The sequence below is a fragment of the Thermobia domestica genome, chromosome 5, assembly GCF_964235325.1.
Source record: "Thermobia domestica chromosome 5, izTheDome1.hap1.1, whole genome shotgun sequence".
Lineage (NCBI taxonomy): Eukaryota > Metazoa > Arthropoda > Insecta > Zygentoma > Lepismatidae > Thermobia > Thermobia domestica.
Window position 1 is genome coordinate 306,779,345 of NC_137458.1, and position 23,687 is coordinate 306,803,031.

A 23,687-nucleotide genomic window follows, 5' to 3' on the forward strand; every position below is an offset into this window, starting at 1 on the left:
AAAGAGAAAACAACGTGCCCTGCGGGGCTCTAACCCGCCTTCACTCGCTAATGCTCATTCGGCAATACTATTTACTGACATAATATCACTGCCTTGTTCAAAGTAAAGAGTATAAAAAGATGCGTACATTACCATTTTTATGACAGGTTATAATAATTCTGCGTGCAGTTTTACTTCTGGTGTGCCACTCGAAAGCAGTGTTTCTTTCAAAAGTAATGTTCCGGGGGCATTGCTCGTGCTATTCTAGTTATTATTATAAACGTATTATTTTGGTCTGCTCCGGGGAGCCACTGCCCTCCCAAAGACAAGTCTGGAAGAAGCACTGCTCGAAATACTTAGTGAAATATAATTCTTTCGCTACTTTCCTTCTTGTTGTCTATTTAATGATTTTCGCCAAGCGACGTATAAATTTTTAAATTTTTCACTTATAAATTCAAGGCGACCGTCAGAATTAATTGTCGAAAAATTACAATTCTTTTACGATTTGCGTATTTATACTGATTCCTGATGTGTGGATAAGAAGCCCAAAAAATACAAACCAATCTGTGTTACGGGGCTACTAAAAAGCACGAATGCCATCTAACCGAGTCAGGGAGGGTGAAGGCGGGGGGGCCGAGGGGATGCTTCCGAAGGGAGTAGGCACGTACATTTCTATTTTGGTGACGGGATAATTGCGCGTATATTACCATTTTAATGACGTATTTACGATTTTTTTTTCACGGGAGAAGGGCTTGGCTAACTTTGTTCTCCAAGATAATTCATTTACTTTAATATAGTAAGTACAATTTCAAGGGGTTTAAGCCCGGAAGCCCCCCTTAAATACACCAGTGGGTTATAATAATTCTTGGGTTCTCTCGAGCAGACGTTTACGCCGAGAACAAAATTTATAGATAAATTATGGTGTGAAATATTTTTCGTGAAGGAATGAGAGTGTTAATGTAAGTTATTTCTATCATTGCACAGCTTATTGAAATGGATTTTGAATGCAAATAGGGTAGAAGTAAGCGGCGGGAATTTCCGGTTCATACGTCAGTTGTGAACATCTGCGATGGCCGTAATGTAAACTTTTTTTTTTTAAAGAATTGTGTAATAAAGAGAGAAGGACAGAGTCATGGTATGGTGTAGCGCGTAAAATCAACTGCGCAAAGTGTGGAAAAGATTTATTCAAGAAGAAAAATTCAGAACAGAGGCAATAGCCCTACATACACTATTTTCTGTCGTAAAGGTAAGAAAGAAAGGCGGTGTAACACTCGTGTATTAGCTGTGAAAGGTATTTTTTTTAGGATCGAAATTAAGTGTTTTTGAAGATAAGAATAATTACAAATATTGTAAATGTTTTTGCACCATCCTCGTTTATGCGTACCCCCCTGCCTTGTCGCTGACGTGCCTGCTCGCTACGCTGTCGCTCGGGCCCCCTGCTGTGCTTCTGCCCTGACTCAGATAGCATGCGTGCTTTTTTACTGGCCACCTAACAAAAGTTGTTTCGCTTTTTCTTTTAGAGCTCCTCATTTAGTACATAGGGGGGCGCGGTCGCTCAGTGATAGAGCGTTCACCTCCGGTGCTTGGGGTCCCTGGTTCGATCCCAGCTCGTGCCGTGTGGAATTTCTCGTGGTTTTTCTCGGGGTTCTCCCGTTTCCTCCCACTTTCTTCATTTCTCATTATCACCGTCTCCTTTAGCCTAACCGACATGACCGTGGGATATTTAACTTAAGGATTTCTTTTCGTTTAGTGAGTGTTCTGCAAAAAGAAACCGGAAGATGCAAGAAATGCGTCAAAGTTTGGTAAAACAGTCTGCTTGAGTATTATCTAATTCTGCCTGCAGCTTAACTATTGGCGTGCCGCTCGAAATAATTGTTGAAAAATTATAATTCTTTCGCTAATTTTCTTATTTTCTCTTAAATGGTTTGCGGCAGGCGACATGTAAATATTTCACCTGGCATATATAATTAAAGGAGGCCATCAGACTAGATTTGCCGAAAGATTACAATTATTCTTTTGCGATTTGCGTATATATATATATATATATATATATATATATATATATATGTGTGTGTGTGTGTGTGTGTATTGTATTGTATTGTATTGTGTTCAGGGTTTGCCCAATTGGGCCCAGCCCGGAAAAACCCACCTGGGTTTTTAAGCTTTTCGTTGGTATATTATTGGTGCAATTAAGGTGATCAAGTGATTGGAAGTGGTTCTTATTAGATTTTGGACTTTCCTTGGGCGAATTAGTTGCTTTCGCGCTAAGATATACAACATTCAACGTAAGACCCGGGGGCGCGGTGGCTCAGTGGTAGAGCGTTCACCTCCAGTGCTTGGGGTCCCTGGTTCGATCCCAGCTCGCGCCGTGTGGACTTTGTGGTGGCAAATACCGTGCTCGTGGGTTTTCTCGGGGTTCTCCCGTTTCCTCCCACTTTCTTCATTCCACCATTTCACTCATTTCTCATTATCACCATCTCCTTTAGCCTAACCGCATAACCGTGGGACATTAAACTTAAAGATTCCATTTTTTTCAACGTAAGACCTTTATAAAGTTCTGAATGCACTGAATGCATTAAAAAAGCCGTACCTTAGATTCAGAGTGGAAAGAATCATAGAAGTTGTCATTTGAAGAGGGATACACTATGTTTAAATTCTTGTAAGAAAAAAAAAACCTTTCTGGCGCCCTTTTTATTTTTTCTTCGCTTTAAATACATACTATTGTGCCATGAATACTTCTCAGAATCATCTTCCTGTAAACTTTATTTACCAAAAGCATGTACTACAAGCGCTGTTATAACATTTAAAACACTTTGAAAATCCTTATTTTAGCAAAATGCGCAATTTTCCCATCTTCAAGTGACACGTTCCATTTAAGTGTCCGTGGAAGAGAGAGTTGAACATATATAGAGTATATTTGAAGGGTAAGGGGAAAATAGAAGGAATGTCACAAAATTGTATTTTTGAGAAAACGGTGTTTTAATATTGAAAACCTCGTAAAAAGGCATAGGCTTAATCAAATCTTTTGCCTGTTTTTACATAGATATTTTTACATCTACGGATGCATATATATATACAGGCAAATAGTACCAAAAGTCACCATCACATAGGACAAAGTACCCAATAAAGCACACACATGGACATTCCTTGTTTTTTCCCCTTACCTTTCATTTCATCCTTTTACTGAATTGTTCTGTCATGTTGGTAGTTTTCTTGAGCATTTCATGATTCATTCCTATATTCGCGATTTTTTGTATTCTTTGCAATGCAACGTTATCAAAATTATTCATTTGTATAAGGCAAAATAATATGTATGGCCTGCTCCGTGGGGAAAGAAATCAAGCAAGGTAGCGGTCATCAAGGCCTTAGTAACCACCTCGGCATTCACCTGGTACGACTGAGGGAAAAAGGATGATCGGGTCCAGATTTGAGATCAGAGCATTCGGAATGAGACGCTAGTTCTTCATCAACTCAAATGCTGCCACATGTTTTCAAATTATTATTATTATTATTTTTTTAATATTAGGTTTAATATTTATAAGATGCTATACTTTTTACAAATAAATGTGTGACCGCTTCAACATGTTACAACGTCCGTAATTAAGCTACAGTCTAAGGTATGTCACTTTCAGCTGTAGCTGTTGTCTTCCTTGCCATTTACATTTTCTTCAGGATGTTACTTTTGTAACACAATATTGTCTTCACAAGCTGCTGTAGGTCCTACACAAACATTTTAAATATTTTTGTAAGTTTAAGATGTAATAATTGATCTTTAATCATTCCCTGCTGTTATTATGTTATTAAACGCTGTCTATTATTTTTATTTTCAGAAACTGTGTAACACAAGAGAAACGTAACTAACGATGAGATCGCGTAGATTATTGGGATTTGGCTTCAACATGTCATACAGAGACGAACAAGAAGATCAGTTAAGAATTCAGCTGCAGTTCCACAGAACTTTAACTGACAATTCGCAGCGTCGAATTTATAGTTAGTTGTGGTAATCAAAAGTGACATTATAAAGAAGCAATTTGAGAAGATTGTTCTTAATGTATAGAAACAAATAATACGAGCAGTATGAAGATGCTGCTGAAGAGTATTTAAATAAATAATGCCAGAATAGTGTACATTTATATTTTTATTTAACTACTAACCGATATAAACTTATATAGATGTATATTTATTATAGTGTACAGTGTAAATTATAACTACATAATGTTAGCTTGCTCTCATAACTTTAAGCTGCTTTTATTATTATTATTATTATTATTATTATTATTATTATTATTATTATTATTATTATTATTCACTCAAAATCTTATTTACACACAGAATGCTTCAGGGTGTTCCACTGCTACTACTGGTATGTGGCCACGCCGTCTATGTATGTTGGGGTGTCCTATGTGATGTTGCGAGGTTCAGACTGCAAATTAGAGCCCTCACAATCATCGCGTGCCAATTTACAAAGCGGCTATATTGGATTTATTATTTTTAAGATAGGAAAAGGATTGCCAACAATTGTTTCTTGAAATGGATGTCTAAACTTCAATCCTTTTCGTATTAAAAAAAAAAATCCAATACAGCCGCTTTCAAAACTGGCAGGCGACGATTGTGAACACACTGATGTGCAGTTTGAATGTCGTAAGTCACATAAGACACCTCAACATATATGCACGGCGTGTCCACATACCAGTAGTACCAGTGAAACACCCAGAAATATTTTGTGTGTAAATAAGATTTTGAGTTTTTAAAAAAATGCTTAAAATTATGAGAGCAAGTTAACATTATGTAGTTATAATTTACACTGTTTATTATTATTATAATTATTATTATTATTATTATTATTAGTAGTAGTAGTAGTAGTAGTGGTATTTTATTTTTATTTTGTTTTTAGTTATTTATCTATTTATTTATTTTTTTGGTCTGAGTCTGTGGGCCGCAATGGTTCCTCGTCATGAAGACAGAGTGAGGCAAAGACGACTAAGCAGGTAAAATTGTACAGAAGAATCTTATGTTTTCTTCCAGCTGCTATGTCACAGCCTGGCCGCCTTGTTTTCAACCCACTATTTGTTCCCAGCAAGAAGCCGTTATACCGTATATGCAGAGTGACGCAAAAGTCCGGAGCCCATAGGCCAACTCGGTTACTATTGCAGGTATGGAAACACGGTAAGATATGTAAGGACTCCTTTAAATTCCAGCAACACTTTTGTTTTTGTACTAGTGTACCGCTCAATAAAGAAAATGCGTTACCATACATCATGTCGGGCTACACGAATGAAAGAATGTGTGGTTTGAAATTAGCTACACCGAGAAGAATTGAAAGGAGACACAGTGAAGGATAAACATGCAAATGCAACATCCACGCCAGAGGCGTAGCAACCACGGTGTTGGGGGGGGGGAGCAGATACGAAGGACGCGAAATTGGGTCTTGCACTATATTTTTCATTGTGTCTTTCCGTTCCCTTTAGTCCAAATAATTTCAAACCACACTTTCTTTCATTCGTTGTTGTCCAACAGTGGCAGCGTTGTACTTTTCGTTACTATTGGGCGGTATACTAATATAAAAACAAAACTTGCTGCATTTTAAAAATTTCCTTCTGTATCTTACCTTGTTTTCGTATCTGCAGTAGTAACCGAATTGGCCTATGGGCTTTGGGTTCTATCATGTACAGAAAATATTCTGTAAATATTTTGTCATGTACAGAAAATATTCCCTAAATATTTTGTCATGCACAGAAACTATTCTTTAAATATTTTCTGTGATGTACAAAAAATATTCACTAAATATATTTTGTCATGTAAAGAAAATATTTTGGCATATGTAGGAAAATATTGTCTGCGTTATTGGTAAATAATTTTAAAATATTCCATGAGAAAAATTTTAAAAACCATTCCGTTAACATTGTATAAAACGTTTCAAATACTTTTTCAGTAATGTTTGGAAATCGTACAGGAAACATTTTTAGGAAAACTTTTCTAACGGCGTATAAAATATTTCTACAACGTTTTTGAGTGTATTTAGAGAATATTTTCAGTATTATGTGGAAAATGTTTTCAACAACATATGGAATATATTTCCTTAAGGGAAGTAGGATACATTTTCTGAAGGAAAATGATGGCACGTTTTAGAAACGTTTTGAAAATATTTCATTGCTGTGTGGGATTTAGGTGACATATGCGCCGTTTTGTTCGATAATGTGTTGCCATTTGGAAGCTAATACCATGATGCCTCTGTCATAGAAGCCCTTGTCCCTAGTGGCAAAAAATTGAGATAGTCGATTTTCACAACCCTCCCTTTTCACCAGAAAACGTGTACGCCATGGACAGAAACAGATGGTAATGACTCGGTGCCAGGTCCGGACTATAAGGTGAATGCATAAGAACCTCCCAACCAAGCTCCCGGAGCTTCTGGCGAGTCACTATCGATGTGAGTGGCCTGGCGTTGTCCTGGTGGAACACAATGCCTCACCTATTGGCCAAAGCTGGCCGCTTCTGGGCGGTTGCTGCCTTCAGACAATCCAATTGTTGACATTACAGTTCCGAGTTAAGGGTTTGGCCGTAGGGGAGCAGCTAATAGTAGATAATTCCCTGCCAATCCCACCAAACGCACAGCAAAACCTTTCTGGCCATCAATCCTAGCTTGGGCACCGTTTGCGCCGGCTTACCGCGCTTCGACCACGACTGTTTTCGCCTGACGTTGTCGTAAGTGATCCACTTTTCATCGCCACTCACCAACCGCTTTAGAAATGGGTCAATTTTGTTGTAATTCAGCAGTGATTCGCAGATGGAAATTCGGTCCATGAGCGTTTTTTTTTCTTTTTTGCGTTAACTCGTGTGCCGCCCATACATCAAGCTTGTTTTTGTATCCAGCCTTATGTAAATGGTTCCTCACGATTTTTCTGCAATGGTTAGCTCTTGGGCAATCGATACAGTGCTTACATGACGGTCAGACGCGACATTGTCCATGATTTTATCGACATTTTCGACACTTGGCCTTCCACTGCGTGGTGAATCTTTGACGTCAAAATTACCGGAACGGAATCGACGAAACCAAAATTGCGCGTGATTGGTTGTTACAGTATCAAGACCATAAACACTATTTACATTTGCAGCCGCCTGGCTTGCGTTTTCGCCTTTATCGAAGAAATACTAAAATATACCGCATTTTCTCTTTGCTAGTGTCCATTTTGACTCGCGCTGACACAACACTGAGTCAACTCATCACAACTATCTGAACAGTGTTTGTAGTACGCAATCTCATCGTTCGAACGCCATCTCGTTGAACCCGATCGGATTTATACAACGCTAGATGTAGATCACTGAATTCATCTATTGGCAAAATAATCGATTACTTTTTACTACACCAGGTATTACATTATATTATATTCAGAGTTAGCACCTGAGGGAAGTGGTACCGATAAACATTAAAGTTTTATCGCTTCAAACAAAGGGAAAGAAGATAGTTTGCCGCACTAACTATATACGAATAACTCTATTAGGTCAGTTTTCTTCCTTTTATTTCGAAGCAATAAAACATTATTTTTTACTGACGTGACTTCCCTCACGACCCGCTCTGATTACACCATACGTTCATGTATACTTACAAATCGAGGGAATGAATTGTGTGTAGTTGGCAATTTATGGACATTTAAAATTGCTGCAATTTGTAACATATACATAATTTGATTTAAATTGTGTTTCCACATGTGAATTTGAATATATATAGTCAATACATCCGTATTGAACGGAATGATTGTAATTAAAATTTAATAAATAATTGGATGAAGACTATTACAAAATTAAAATATAGGTTAAGTTTATGAGAAAATTATGAATATTTCAAAATTATGTCAGACACTTTGTTTTGTTTACTTGGATGTAGTAAGAATAAAACAGACATTAAACATTGTTCAGCGTAAGCTCTAAACTCCGATAAACAAAATATTTGTATCCTTCCGCTTGTCACAAATACGATTGGCTATTCATGTATCACTCCCACTCTCCACGGGGAGGAGCAAATTATGCACGTGCATTTTGACAATACTGTCTCGTGTTGTCCAGATACTTACAGCCGCAGCAGAAAAGAAACTCGAAAGATTAAAAAAAAAAATAGTATTTGAATTTCGCTCGTAAACAATTGTTGCTTAGTGAGTGAAGGTTTCGCTTGTTGGTGTTTCACCACAACACTCGCGGAACCGGTATTCATGCCAGTCATCTTTCAGATTTTAAAAGCAGAACACCCGTCCACAGTTGAGTTGGCGCCATAATTACTGCGCATGCTTAGTGTTTATTTCTGTTGCTTCATTAGCCACACTCGATTGCAGTATTATTAGATAATCCGTGTTATATTTTTGTCGGTTATAATAATTTAGCAGTTTCATACTATAAGCTTGATAGTGAAACTAATAATGCAATCACATGAACTATTTTGCGGAGGAGTACAAACGTCGGTAGGACAACAGCAAATCAGCGAGATTTAGTTTCACGTGGCTTTGTTTATCGCAGTTTAGAGCTTACGCCGAACAAGGTATAGTAGAATGTAGCAATGTTATGCTAACGAAGACAACAAACAATAAAATTGCAATGTAAAAAGTTTTGTAAAATGTTTGTCAAATTGCAGACACACAAATTTCGGCAATGAGATGGGTAAACACCAAATCGATGTTCTGTCGATGTTCTGTCGATGGATGATGTAGCAGTTTAATCAGCCGAGAAAAGGAATAAAAAGGCCATGTTTTAAGAAATCGACAGAACAAGAGTACGAGATAACCAGAGAACTGGAGAACGACACAAAGGAGTCGAGTATTAGTCAGTCGAGAGTTAACATTTATTACAATCACAGTCGATGGCAGTACCAAGTTTAAGGTCTGACCATCGTTAGTCTACGAATTCCACCCAGGCAATCATACAACAGAGGACGAGCTCTACGTTATCCAGAGAAGAGAACGACCAACACCCAAAGTATGTGTTCCTATCTAGATCTGTTGTCAAGTGAAGAAATAACCAGAATTTATTAGGTTGTGATCTGACGTTTGTTTTACATATCCGCTACATTCACACACATTTTACACTTAACAATGATTGGAGAATTTGAATACATGAATTGTCACAGTTAAACACCCGGGTTGTTATTAGCGTTTCCCCGTTCTAGTTTGTATGTTAAGTTTAAGATTTCCTGGGTATTTCAGATAATGTCCAGAGGACAATCTTCCTCCGTAACTGAGCTACGCAATCCGAAAATTAAAGGCACACGCAGGAAGGTTGACAATATATATATATATATATATATATATATATATATATATATATATATATATATATATATATATATATACGAGGGAAACTGATAAGTTCTCACCCCGACCCAGAAGGACTTGAGTTGCAGGCATGAAAGTATGAGACTATTCAACATAGTCCCCTCGAAGGTCAACACACTTGGCACTTCCATGCTGCAACTTCTCCAACCCCTCAAAAAAAAAAAAAAAAAAAAAAAAAGATTTCTCAAGGTCTGCAAAAAAACTGTTCCAAAGCTGATTTGAGTTTTGGAAACAGATAATAATCAGAAGGGGTAAGATCTGGCGAGTAAGATGGGTGGTCAATGCACTGAAACCCTAGGTCCCTCAGAAAATCCATTATTCTGCCAGCCTTGTGGACGGGAGCATTGTCCTGCAAGAGCAACAGATATATATCCAAAATATTTAAATTAATTATATATTCACTTAACAAACAAAACTGATGATATATTAATAGATACAAGAAAAATATCACTTCTTACCTTAATGTCAAAACCAAACGATTCTTCGCAGAGAGAGACTTTCAAAATTGAAATGTTTTTTCAAGGACATGTGAGCTTTTCTGAGGTATGTAATAGAATGTTGTCGGTGTCATTCTAAAATATTCGGAAAACTTTTCTTCTTGTTGCTGTAGCTGAGACAATAAGTTAAATTCTCCCTCCTCATTTCTTGATAAAAATATATCATTTATCCATATTCGTATTCTTCGCGGTCGCAAGACTTCAAGGTAAGAATTTTCAATCAAAACTATTTCACATTGAAGCTTTGAAAGGGATATTGCAACTTGATTCGTACTCGTAAAACTTCGGATCTAGTACAGGCACATAAATTCACTGTTCGCATTCGCAATCGCATTCGGAAGCAATGGAGGCGCGGCCTTAGATTGCAATACAGAGTAAATGGAGCGCGTTGTTGCCACATTTCTTCTTCCGTATGTTTTCTTCTGAAGAAAGAACAAGAAAGACAGTAAGAGTGACTGAGTCTGTAAATAAATAAACGTTTTCTTAAATTCATATATTTTCATTCCTTTTGTCATTCCGTTTGCGCCAACTTATTTGGAACGGCGAATTGCAGCGTAAGAAACAACAGTCTAATAATTGAGTGTTAGAAGTTTCTTTCTATGATGGTTTATAAATCGTTGCAATAAAAATTTTGATGGAAGCAATACGAAATCGAGTGAACATATGAAACGAGTACAAAACATTGTTTGAAATAAATGGCATGCTGAACAGTTCCACACAGAAATTTCCTGTAGCGATTGTGCGGCAAACTAAGGAATAGCAATGCGTAAGATAACACTACTGAGTTTGTATAAGAATGGAAACTGGAGTAAAGTGATATTGATACGTGACAAGAAAATATGACGTACGAGAACTCTCATTCATTTGTGTACGCAAAATATTCGCAAATTCAATTCCCTTTGTCAAACAAAAGTTACATCGTAAAAAATATTGTGAAGGCTGCTCCCTACTTCCGATGGTTTAGATCTGATTTTCCCCGCGGATCAACAGCATGATATCTTAACAAATACCAGGAGACTAAATGAAACATCGCACTATAATAGAAATTATAAATGCTTTTGTGAATAACAACGAAAGATTTGCAAATTTAGAATGAAAGATTAAGAAAAGAACGAATGCATGCTAAATACTTTTTAATCATTTTCGCTGATTCCATTTAAAGGTGAAATCCCTTCCATGTATTCAGTCTGTAGCTGAAAATCCGAAGAACATGGAAATGGAAATGTGAAATAAAAGTAAGGATGGGAATAGCGAAAGAAGCCTTTAGAAGGAAGGAAAGTCAGCTTTGTGGGGCCTTGAATAAAGGGTTGAGAAAAAGACTATTAAAATGTTTGCTATGGAGTATTGTTCTGTAAGGGTCAGAAATATGGTCATTACGCAAAGAAAAGATTATTAAAAACGACTGGAAGGCTTTGAAATGTGGGTTTGGAGGAGAATGAAGAGAATTAGCTGAGTCGAACGGGAAACGAATGAGAGAGTACTAGAAATGGTGGGGGCCAAAAGAACAATTTTAAATTATTATTATTAAGAAGAAGAGAAATTGGTTGTGACATTGGCTAAGAAAGAACTGTACCATGAGGGACGTGCCAAAGGGTATGGTGGCAGGAAAAATAAGTGAGGGGACGAAGGAGACTACAATTACTGGACGATATCAAAAAGGAAAAAAAACATTCGTGAAGACGGAGGGGCTAACGGAAGACGGTGGATCATGGAAGCTTCTCAGTTGCAGTAAGTGACCTGCCAATAATGGCAGAACACCTATGATGATGATGATGACAAATGTAATGGAGAATAGGAACTGAACCTCCCTGGCTACTATACTCACTTTTGAAACCTCAGACATACAATGTCAATCTGGAAACAGAAGAACAGTGAAAAGAAACCCTGTTATATCTGTTCTAAACAAACACGCAAGTTGTGACTTTAAATCACGTATAGTGACAGCCAACAAGGTATAGATCGTTGGACGAGAAAAGAAAACCAAGCAGAATTATCAAATTCGTTGCAAATACATTTTGTTTCTTTTACGCTTTCTAAAGAAACATGGAGGGGGAGGAAGGACAAGAGCCTTTCCATTCTACTTTGTGAGCTCATGAAGTTGTTTGTTATGAACTCTTTTTCCATCTTCATCTGCGTATTCAAAGTAAATAAGAGAAGCGGAACTATACGCTATCTCAGACTAGTTGATAGGAAAACAAGAAAACCCCTACTCTCCTCCTCTTTCTCGCCGCAAGAGGGGAAAGCAGGTATACCATCCTTGACAGGTAAGGAAACGTTTGAGACATTCATATCGGTATTGTTTAAAATCTAAATTTTCCACTCCAGTACGCGCGCGCTTTTTGTCAATGTGAGGGAGTTTGCTGTTCCTTTTAGCTACTCTTAACCCACCCATCATTCACAACTTCAATTAATATGGTTATTTTAAGAAAAGGATATAGCATTGTTTATGTATTTTATAGGACTAATAAATATTGATTTGACCATTTAAAAGAAAGCATAACAACAGCTATTTATAAACCAAATTTATGCTGATTCTTTTATTTGATGTTAGAAGGGGGGAAGTTGTCAGGGATAGTTGACATATGCTCTTACTGTGAAGAAAGAAACAAAAATAGTTGTATATTCGATTGGACATCAAATACGTGGAATATAGCTGTGAAGATTGTATGAATTTAGCGTGTGTGAACTCTGTAGTGTGTGAAAATACTGTAGTGCTTGTATATAGTAGGGAGTGTATTAGTGGATGTATGTGTAATACATACACAAATATATTTATTTATTTATTTGTAACGTGTTCTTAGTGTGTGTGTTAAGCAAGATTCTAGAATGTTTTCCAGTTCCGTGATAAAACATAAACGCGGAAAAGCTTTGAGAAGTGGTGAAAGGCGCTGCGTTTTGAATGTGTTTAATTCTTTGAGAGAACATCATCCTCATTTAAATGTACAACAATTGGCTGACATGACTGCAAAACAGACAGGGGTGAGACAAGCAACTGTGTACAGAATCCGACGGGAGGCCAAATTTAATGAAAATAAACTGAAAAGTCCAAAAAAGACGCGCAAAAGCACTTCCCTACTTGATTTTTGATTTTTTTTTTGTTTAGCGTCCCGTTCAGCAGCGAGGCTATATGAGACGTGGACCTACTGATTAACGTGGAATCCGAACCACATGAACTCCCGCCGGGAATCGAACCCGGGTCTCCCACGCCAAAGGCGCGTACGCTAACCGCTTAGCCACGAAGGAGCTCACACTTCCCTACTTGAAAAATACGACGATTTTACGAAATCGGCTATTCGATCGAAGGTACATCAGTTCTTTTTCCGAAAAGAGTTGCCAACGTTAGATAAAATTCTGTCAGCAATAAACACCGATGATGACCTTCCATTTTTCTCTCGTGCAACTTTGCACAGACTATTAAAAGTTATGAAATTTAAATACGTGTTGCGCAACAGGAAAGGTTTCATAGTTGATAGGGATGATATTGTGATCTGGAGGAGAAAGTATCTCCTCTTAATTAAAAAGTTTAGAGAGGAGGGTAGACATATTTATTACCTTGACGAGACGTGGGTAAATGCTTGTCACACCGTGACAAAAGTAATGGTAGATGAAGCTGTGAAGTCTAAGAAGGATGCCTTTCTCGCTGGACTTTCCACTGGACTTAAGAATCCTTCAGGTAAAGGTAAAAGGCTAATTATTGTGCATATAGGAAGTGATAAAGGCTTTGTTACCCAAGGGAAGTACATATTCGAATCAAAGTCCACAAAAGACTATCACGAAGAAATGGATGGCACAAAATTTGAAAGGTGGTTTCAAAACATACTTCCATATCTGGAACCTAATTCTGTAATAGTAATGGACAATGCGCCTTATCACAGCGTGAAGATAGACCGTATTCCCTCTATGTCTTGGACGAAGGAGAGAATAAAATATTGGTTGCAAAGTAAAAATATCGCGTATGACGATTCTTTTATCAAAATGGAATTAATTAACCTCATACCTTCTGCACTGAAGAATAAATGTAACAAGTATAAAGTGGACGAAATGGCAGCTAATTCAGGAAGTGAAGTTCTAAGATTACCTCCGTACCATTGTACGCTTAATCCAATTGAACTTATTTGGAGCCAAGTGAAGGGACATGTGGCACGCAATAACAAAAGTTTCACATTGAGCGAGGTGAAAAAACTGTTAGAGGAAGGACTAGAGATGATAACTTTTGAAAAGTGGAGAGATTGCGTCCAACATGTAATAGACTAGGAGGAAACGAAATATTGGGAACTTGACAGGCTCGCTGACGAAACGTTCGAAAAATTCATCATCAACCTTGATGAAAGTGAAGAAAGTGACGATAGTATGGACGTGGAGCCTCTGGATTCGAGCGACTGAAAGGGTAAGTACTCAACATTATTTCTTTTGTGTTGTCTTGTTACATAATCCAATCAATTGATCTTTCTTGTGTCCTTTTTTCTTTTTTCGATATGCTATTTCAAATCTTGTACTTTTCGTATGGTCCTACTGCACCAATGTCTGTTTCACCGGTCATATAACATGTTTCACTGTAATTACTCATAGCTACATTTCACGGAAAGCGGTACTGTTTCTGAATATTAACATATGCATTTCCCATTCCTCCTCAGAAAAGCAAGAAGGGAATAAATATTTTTTTAAAGAACATTGTTCTATTCAACTCACTTCGTTACATTATGTTACAGATTGACAATACTTTCACCTAATATAAAAAAGATAAGTGATAAAGGACCGTGTAAGTATTGTTTTATATAAAGTTTGCCGTACCCGTTAAAATTTTAAGCAGCAAGTAATTGTAATATGAAAAATAACTAGTAAATAGCCAGTTTGACAAGCAAAAATAACTAATAGGAAAATAGTATTAAACATTGTTTTCAGTTGCTTTAACTGGAATCCCTATTAGGTTATTTGTAATTGACTCACATTCTTTTTTTTCTTTTCTTGTATACAGTATGATAACCGTTTTCATGAAAAACTGCAGGCCAGTCCATAAATGTAAAGGAGGTCCGGTAGAATTTGGGGGGGGGGCATCCAATCACGTTATAGTTCATCAACATATTATTGTTCATTTTCAAGTCTACCCTGAAAAGTTTAGGAAAGCCAGTAAAAATTTAGGGGGGCCCGACCCCTAGACCCCCCTTGGATACGGGCCTGAAAAGGAGTCGACACACTTTTTAGTTTTCTTGTCATATGTTGTTATATTTTTGTTGCCATATGTTACGGAGGAATGGGTGCTCAGTGGTAAATTACTTACTTCCGGTCCTGTCCTTGGTCATGTAAAATCGTGGCTAATGACATCGTGTCAGTGAGTTTTCTCGGGGTTCTCCCTTTGCTGCCACTTTCCTCTTCCATCAATACTTCCTTATCATTTATTTTCAATAATCATAGTCTCCTTTAATCTGTATGGCATACTTCCTTATCATTTATTTTCAATAATCATAGTCTCCTTTAATCTGTATGGCATACGTGCGAGACGTTAACTAAATGTGTTCTTTCATTTTTTTCATGGATATGTTGGTGTATTAACAAAAAAGAAACCTGATTAAATCATCGTGCCGATACAATAAATTGAGTACAAGATCCAACCCTGCCATCAGTTAAAATGCGCACTCGAGTAGCAGACATAGTCCGCTATTCCAACGCTTCTGCACACCCCCCGCTTTTTGAATTAATGAGCATACTTAAATTGAGTTGACACTTACTTGTTAACCCGTTTTGGTTACTCTGTTTAATGTGTTAAGAACCAAGAATTACGTACACGATTATCTGAGAGTTTCAATCCGTTGTTTACACACTGTTTTTTTAAAAAATATCTACATAGCAGCGATTGGGGGCTTGTATTGCTAAAGAGAAGAGCAACACAACCCCCGTCTCAACCAGCTGGCAGCTAGCAGGTGGGTGGTGGGGATAGAAGTTTTTATCAACTTGTCTGAGATAGATTTTACAAGCGAAACCAACTTTTATTGTCAAAATTGTCAGCATTCAAAAAAGATTAAGGACCACGTGCGAACTGTAAATGAACTAATTACAAAATCAAATGCATTACAAAATTAATTATAAAAATTACAAGCTCTTTATCACCGGGAATGAAGAGTTACAGATATTTACTTTTCCATAGAAATTGATCTTGTGAGGAAATAGTTTTTTAGTAGCAACTGCATTTTTGTGATTTATGTTATTGCTAACTGAATTACAATCCTGACTCAAGTGTTCACTGTACTTACTATTCACCCGCGATTCAAATTTAACTTTCTTGGAAGAGAGAAAATATGAACTATAAGCCCCCGATGCCGATGGTGTATGGGTGTAAATCAAGGAAAAAGAGCGAAGTAAGTGGAAATTAAGATTGACTGGAGTTGACGCAGTGTTTCTCGTAGATTAATGGGATTCGAATTTATGTTCATGCTTTCGTTAAGCAGTAGATTATTGCTCGCATAGCATCAACAGTGAATACTCATCGGTATAGCACAATACTCTACATCACTAATTTTGAAACAAACATTATAAGGAAAATAACATCGGCAAGATTTCTCACTGCCTTTGTTCTGGTCATATGCACGAGCTTTGGAAAGTTGACTATTATTTATTGGACTGTTGCTTATTTTCGGTCTGTTATGTCTCCTGCTCAGTCAGAATGTACATAACCTTCTAAAACAAGAGGCTGGTTACGACGTTTGTACACTAAACCTAAATTTCAAGTACCTTTGACATATCTTAACACCCTCTTAGATGATTTCCATATCATATCGTTTGCACTATGTTGCTACCGGCTGAGAAGACTAACAGTGGTACACAAATCTGGTCGTGACGCTTGAACACCATACATCAGGCACCCTATTGCTTGTCTACACTTCACTCCAAGTTCCTTGATGTTTTCATTTTCTTCCGATTCAACAAATTTCCAGTTTGGTTCTAAAGGTGTTTTGATTGGTTTACAATCTTACATTCCAAATATTTTTAATACTGTCTTCAAATATGTTGACTGGCTCAACTTAATTACACCATTCTTCTTATCATGTTGAATCCTTATGCCCAAATAGTTCCGCATATTCTCCATTTCAGTCACCTTAAATTTGGCATTCCGTTCAGTTTTCAGATTTCTCAATTATTTTTCACTTGACCCTACTATAATCAAATCGTGTTCATAACAGAGTACATACAGCTTTTGTTTCTTGCTCCATTTGGTATATAGGCAATAATCATACTTTGACCTTCTCAAGCCAAGGGAGATCATGAAACCATTGATTTTTTTTTCATTCCAGCATTTGGGTGATGGTTTCAAACCACATATTGACTTCTTCAGTTTGAGCAACTTATCTTTTCCCAAACCGGACAATCCTTGTGGAATTTCCATGTATATTTCACCTTTAATATCTCCATTTTAAGACTGCGTTCCTTATATCCATTTAACATATTTCAAGATTATCTTGAATTCCAATGGCTAGCAATATGAAAATTTTGCTAACTTAGCTACCGGGGAATATATCTCTAAATAATCACATACTTCTTGTGTTTGCTTGAAAGCGCTTTCCACTAACCTTGCTTTATACTTTTTGCCTACGCCACTGTTACTTTCTTTCACTATAAATACCCATTTTGAGTCCACGATATTATGATTTTTTGTTTCTGATTTATCTACTACAGTCCACGTTTCATTTTGTTTCAAATCGTCCAGCTCACTTCTTATGGCTTCTTTCCACCTTTTTGCGTTTTCATCAAACATGACCTCTTCATACGTATTCGGTGCCTCTTGATCACTTTCACTTAGCAGTACAAAATCATGAAATCTTGCTGGTTTCCTTATTATATTTCTGTCTCTCAGCACTGGCCCTTTTGATTCCTCTTCAGTCTCATTATTTTCTTCATCTGACGACTCTTCATTTCCTGAGTCACTAAAGGTCTCATCTGTTTCCAGGGGCTGAAAGCGAGTCGTTTCTTCTAACTCTTCATTCTCCTCCTCTTGAAACCTGATTTTACTCCACTTTTTATCTTCTCGATCTTACTGCACTTCACAAGTCTGATTGTTAAATATCATATCCTGGCAATCTCAAACCTCTTTTGTTTTGGGGAAGTATATACAGTAACCCTTAAATGTAAGTCATATCCAACGAAAATTCCTTTTTCACTTTTTTCATCCCACTTTGCTCTCTTGCTTTTGGGTATGTGTATCCATGCTTCAGTTCCGAAAACACTAAAGCGAGACAAGTCCTTTACTGATATTTCTTTATTGAGCCATACTTCAGCTGGTGTCTTTCCCGTTTCCTTTGAAGGTCCTGTTATATTTAGAATATGCACAGCAGCATGTAGAGCTTCAGCCCACAGTTTCGTATTTAAGGATTTTGCACACAACATAGTTCTCGCTGACTCCACAATAGTGCGCATCTCTCTTTCCGCCTTACAATTGTGCTCGGATGTATAAGCTACACTTCTTTGTTGAATTATTCCACTCGAGGTTAAAATTTCTTGCACTTCACGGTTCACAAATTCTAACCCATTATCTGTTCTTAAAATCTTTACCTTTTTTTCAGATTCATTTTCAATTTTGTTCAGAAAAAGTACTAAAAATTGTTCCACTTGATTCTTGCTTTTAAGAAAATACTCTGTTCGATAGATCATCTTTGAACAGAAGAAAATATCTTGAACCACCAACATCCTCTTCAATTAAGCCACACAAATCTACATGGACTATTATTAAGGTTTTGTTTTCTTACGACCTGCTACTTGTTCCATGCAACATTTGACATAGTATTAAAAAATTGAATAGTTATAAACATTACTAACAAATCAGTAAGGTGTCATTAATTATAAGTTACGCAGTAATACTTTACATCACAAATAGTTGGTCAGTGTCGGGTGTCAAAAATCTATGGCAACCTAAAACAACCAAAGTAACTACCGAGCCCTTTACATACATACTCGTATATATATATATATATATATATATATATATATATATATATATATATATATATATATATATATATATATATATTCATATTTCTCAATATAATCAATTTCACTCTAATATCAATCTCAGTATTTCGTCGACGTTTAAATTCTACATAACTTTTTTATATTCGATAAATATTCACATTTTATTGGCTCAAAGACAAAACAAAAACCCTGACTAACAAAAATTATTTTCTCTTCTCATAAGGTTGCGACATTGAACTTTATATATATAAACCCGATAATCGACAAAGATTCAATTTACTAAGATCCGCGTATAAAGAAATGGTTGATATTATTTAATAAGTTGACATAGGAGGTGGAAATACAACAAATAGAGCCGGCACGTAACTTTTCAGACTATGTAAGTACATATATATATGTATATACAGAGAAAGAAAAAAATCAATGTTATTCGAAACTAGTGGGCCCAAACTACTAATACATACACCATATAACCAATCAATAGAAAGAAAACCAGAAATCAGTAATCAGTGCGTATAAGTTGTACGATCAATGAATAACAAGTAAGTTTCTGGGAATCTGAAAGCATAGTGTACATTCTCGTCAGTTTCTCCCGTGGTGGATTGAGTATCGTGAAAATGGTCCTGAGTTGTGCTGAAATACCTCCACGAATCGTATCACTCGATGTCTCAGTTAGTACATACGATCGAAATAAGTGATATGAATATTGTGTATTTTCATGAGTTTCAGAATCCGGGGGGGGGGAAGGTTGAAAAATTAAAAACAAAATCTCGAAGTAAGAAGGAAGAAAGAGACAGAGAGAAAGCGGCGCCAACGAAAGGAGAAAGATTAAAGTACTACTCACTACACAGAAGAGTGATCGAATTTAAATATATAACAACTCATAGCCAAAACTATTCACATATGCCGAAAGAGGGTGGTTTACTTAAATACGTAAACTGGGGGGTCCTGGTGCCAAGGATGCAAGTCTGTGTCCATCAGATCCCAATCCCACAAGAGTTTGCTTGTAAGATTGAAATCCGAGCCCCGTATCCGGCCCAGACCAGCAGGATAAAAGGAGAGGGCGAAGGGACCAGGTAACTGCATCCCCAATTTTGAAATCTCTAAGTAAAAAAATATTCGACCCCTCAGAAGAACTAAGAAGGTTCAAGGACAGTAAAGAAACTAGAGTAAAAGTAATAGCTAAGGTATCCCTAACTAATGATTTGCCAAAATAAAAAAAATATTAAATAAACTGAATTTTGGATCGGTGATTTCAATGACCAAACATCACCGATGGCTACGCTGCGCAGACATGCCACAGTCTGGGACGTCGTTAATTTCCATCAACTAATTAAACTGAGAAAAGAAACGAAAATGCTTAAGAGGGTCATGGGTCGACGTCCGGGTACGCGAATAACATAAATATTAATTTAGTAGCGGTTGATTTAATCGGATAGTCCGAACTGAGCTGTCAGCTATATGAACACTGCACAATAAATAAATAAGGTAAGCAACGAAAAAAAATCTCAGAGAGTCAATGAATGTTAAAGGTACAAATGACCGAAACCTATACTTTTCGATGGTCATAGGATATAACAGTTATCTTGTCTTAATTATCATTTCTGTCAACCTTTAAAAGTAATTCCCACATGATGCTACCCTATCTGTTGAAAGGCTTAAGATCCGGGGCTGTTAATATGAGGCACTTAAATGCGAAGTAACATACAATTCCCAACTACACTTTACTCTCCAAATAGCAAACTCGGTTGGATGAATGTACTGGTGTAGAAGTCAAAACGCGAGAGATTTTCAGTAAACATATTCATATTCTCACTATATAACATACACTAGGCCTATCCATTTAAATATAGGTGTCATATCATCTCATTCATATTTTATATCATTACATTCATTCATTATTTACTCATTTTCGCGCGAAGTAATATTTTACAGACACCCTATTTCATACATTTTAAACGCAGGCCATACACATATTTATATTACACGCTAATAAATATATAATTATCACAATCTATCACGCTCAAACTACTACACGATAACATTCATCGAACCACGGACTCTTTGTTTCGAAACACCCAAATCATATTTACTTCGCAGTTAAAAAAATCATACGTGTATTTAATGAAAGTTAAATTGTCAACGATGATTTTATTTCTGATTTGCTGATAAACTAAAACAACAATGAAAATTCTCTACAGCCACGGGAAAAGAGAATTTAAAACTACATTTTGAAACAAATAGTAGCAGCATATGGACTTTACCTCTATTAAGAAAATAGGCATTCTTTATTTCAGTGGATATTTCGATTGCTACTTGACCCATCAAGCTGTAATTTTCAGAACAGTAAGATCTCATGCTATTTCATTAAAACGTACACTCATTTTAACCGAAAACCATGTCCACGGGATGTAATTTAGAAATAAGGGGCCAAAATCAAACAAACTAAATCACTAACTCATGCGATGTCGTAATGTCAACAAACAATTGACTACCGAAAACGGGTACGATGGCGCTGTAGTGGAGACATAATTTACCGTGTACTGAAATACATACTTGTACTTATGAATCAGAAATCTAATATTTACTCTCGTTTAGTGTGCTTTGAGTTAGACAAATGGTATTAAACTAACGCATATAAACTACACTGTCCTAACCGTATAAATCACACACTCACACAGAACTACTAAATACACACACCACTATAAATACTACACATAAAAACTAACTACACAAGCACCATTTAATTAAATGCGTATTGAGAAAAAGTACTCCCTTGTTGGTATATAGAGTTGGCTCTATTAAACTTTATGGGGCAAAATGAGAAGAGTTAACCCTAGGTCCAATTGACCTGACCAATTGTTTACTAAATGATTACTAAAGATTGATGCCCTGGGGGCACCTTAACGAGGTTTATTGAGGGACCCTTCCCCTGAAAGGGGAAAAGGCACTCAAACAAACAATAACTAACCCATTCCCCCGCTAGAACTGGTTCAATTTGGAAAATGAATAGGAGCCCCTTTTTGTTAGCTTAAGCTGCCATTATGATAATTAACATTGCAACTATGAAACCTACTGTGTACATGCAATTACTAAATAAATAATAAAAAAATCACATTTACTGTATACACGGACAAAATACACAAATACAGGTCGTATTTCCCCTAATCCCTAACTGATTTTGAAAAGATAAAAAAAATCACTCTCCTATATTGTCTATCCTATCTGGGGAGCAACATGGCGTCCTAATAAACTGGTTCTCATTTCTCCTTGTTTTATTTTCAGTTCTTTCAACAAAAGTATGGGTTTATATGCTCCTATGCACTTTTCAGTGTTTATCTATTCAATTAAGTGAATGTTACCTTAACATGTCAGCTCCTTCCCATCAAAATGTATCAACCAACGTCACAAGCTGCATCTCTCATAAGTGTCCTGGCTAGGAATGATAATATTGCGCCGAAAACGACAAGGGTTGGAAAATTCCACCAATCAGGACGTAACCTTTATCTGCGGAAATTACAAAACAAATAGAAATTTGGCAAATCCAGATATAACCGGATCTGAAAGTGACTATGGACTAGTGAGAGGGGGTGAGGGAAAGATTAGGTACCTGACTGAATTCTACATTGGTCTGAAATTTAGAAAATTTATATCCAATGGCGGAACTATATTTCGGTATGACGTCAGAATGGTAAACCTTATAACTATTCAACTTGTATATGCGAAAATGGGATTTACACTTAATCAAAATATAAATAAATGTATTATTCAGTGGGATTATGGTTACTAATGAAACCTTTCGATTCATTACATTTAATTTGAAGTAAAGAGAGTAAATAAATTGTGTAATTAAACCGAAATCGAATAAAGAAAAATTTACTAGGTACAGGGTGCGTAAGAAAAAAGTTGCCATTACTTTCAACTGTAATGGTACATTATAGTTTTCCCCGGCCCATTAACAAAATTATGTTAGAATAACAAAATTTTGCTAATTGGGAATACTAACTACTGATGCTTGTTAACACACTCATTCATCCCATTCAAATGTTACCAGTCACACTAGAACAGTATATTATATCTACTAGGGGTATTGCGCGAGTAATTCACTACGTTTATCTTCTGTACAATTGAAAATCTTTAAATTTCGAAATTTGTGAGTTCCGATACTTTTACCTTTGAGATTATGCAAAACGGCGCAGTTTTTTAGCAATTTTTTCACGATAAACGGACCAGTGAAAATTTTCATCCATTTGGCGGATTCCTGCTTTATTATTGACGATAAGTTGTGTAATTTTAGCATTACTAGTTGACCTTCTTCCGGAGTAACAGAATGTGTTAACCGTTTACTAGAATTTCGCGAATTTATATCTATCTCCGTAAATTTAAACCTATTTTCGACGGAGTCTAATTGTTTTGGCCATGGGAACACTTTCCGGTAGTTGTCAACAGCAGAGTAACTTAGAAAGCGTTCCGCCGGCGTGCAACCAATACTTGAACAATAAGAATTATTAAGAAGGTCCTCTATTTTTACAAGATGTCTATACCAGGTGGTTTGATCTTTATGGCTGCGCTCCGTTATGCTGTTACCCTGAGGTGAATAGCTAGCTGTTTTCTTATGTTTAATTTTGTACTTTGCACAGAAATCCTGCCACAGTTTAGACTGGAACTGTGGTCCCTTGCCACTTAAGAATTCTTGAGGATATGGTAAAAGGTGAAAGTATCTTCTCTCTAGTACCGTTATTATTTCTTTGGTATGAGCTTTTCTGAGCGGAAGAAAAGTAACAAAACGAGAGTAAATATCTATTAGTGATAAAATATATATCACTATAAAATAGTATCCCTGGCTAGGTGGTAATTTCCCAATGAGGTCCACCCCCAGAGTCTCATGGGGTACATTTGCTCTTATGCGATATTCTTCTTGAGCTATGGTTCGATT

At 36.6% G+C, this 23,687-nt stretch overlaps 2 protein-coding genes across 2 annotated transcripts in view; both read left to right on the forward strand.

The window, feature by feature from the left end:
- Positions 1-9,061, forward strand: part of LOC145686765 (uncharacterized) — an 82,664-nt gene extending 73,603 nt beyond the window's left edge. The window contains exon 3 of the mRNA XM_081760410.1: positions 8,600-9,061. Within this exon, the coding sequence (XP_081616536.1) occupies positions 8,600-8,675 (76 nt within the window). The 3' untranslated portion in view covers positions 8,676-9,061. The remainder of the gene's footprint in view (positions 1-8,599) is intronic.
- Positions 9,062-13,390: 4,329 nt separating this feature from the next.
- Positions 13,391-14,047, forward strand: LOC145685630 (uncharacterized). Its single transcript, XM_081758020.1, has one exon. It carries the CDS (start codon positions 13,391-13,393, stop codon positions 14,045-14,047), a length of 657 nt encoding a protein of 218 aa, XP_081614146.1.
- The last annotated feature ends 9,640 nt before the right edge of the window (positions 14,048-23,687 follow it).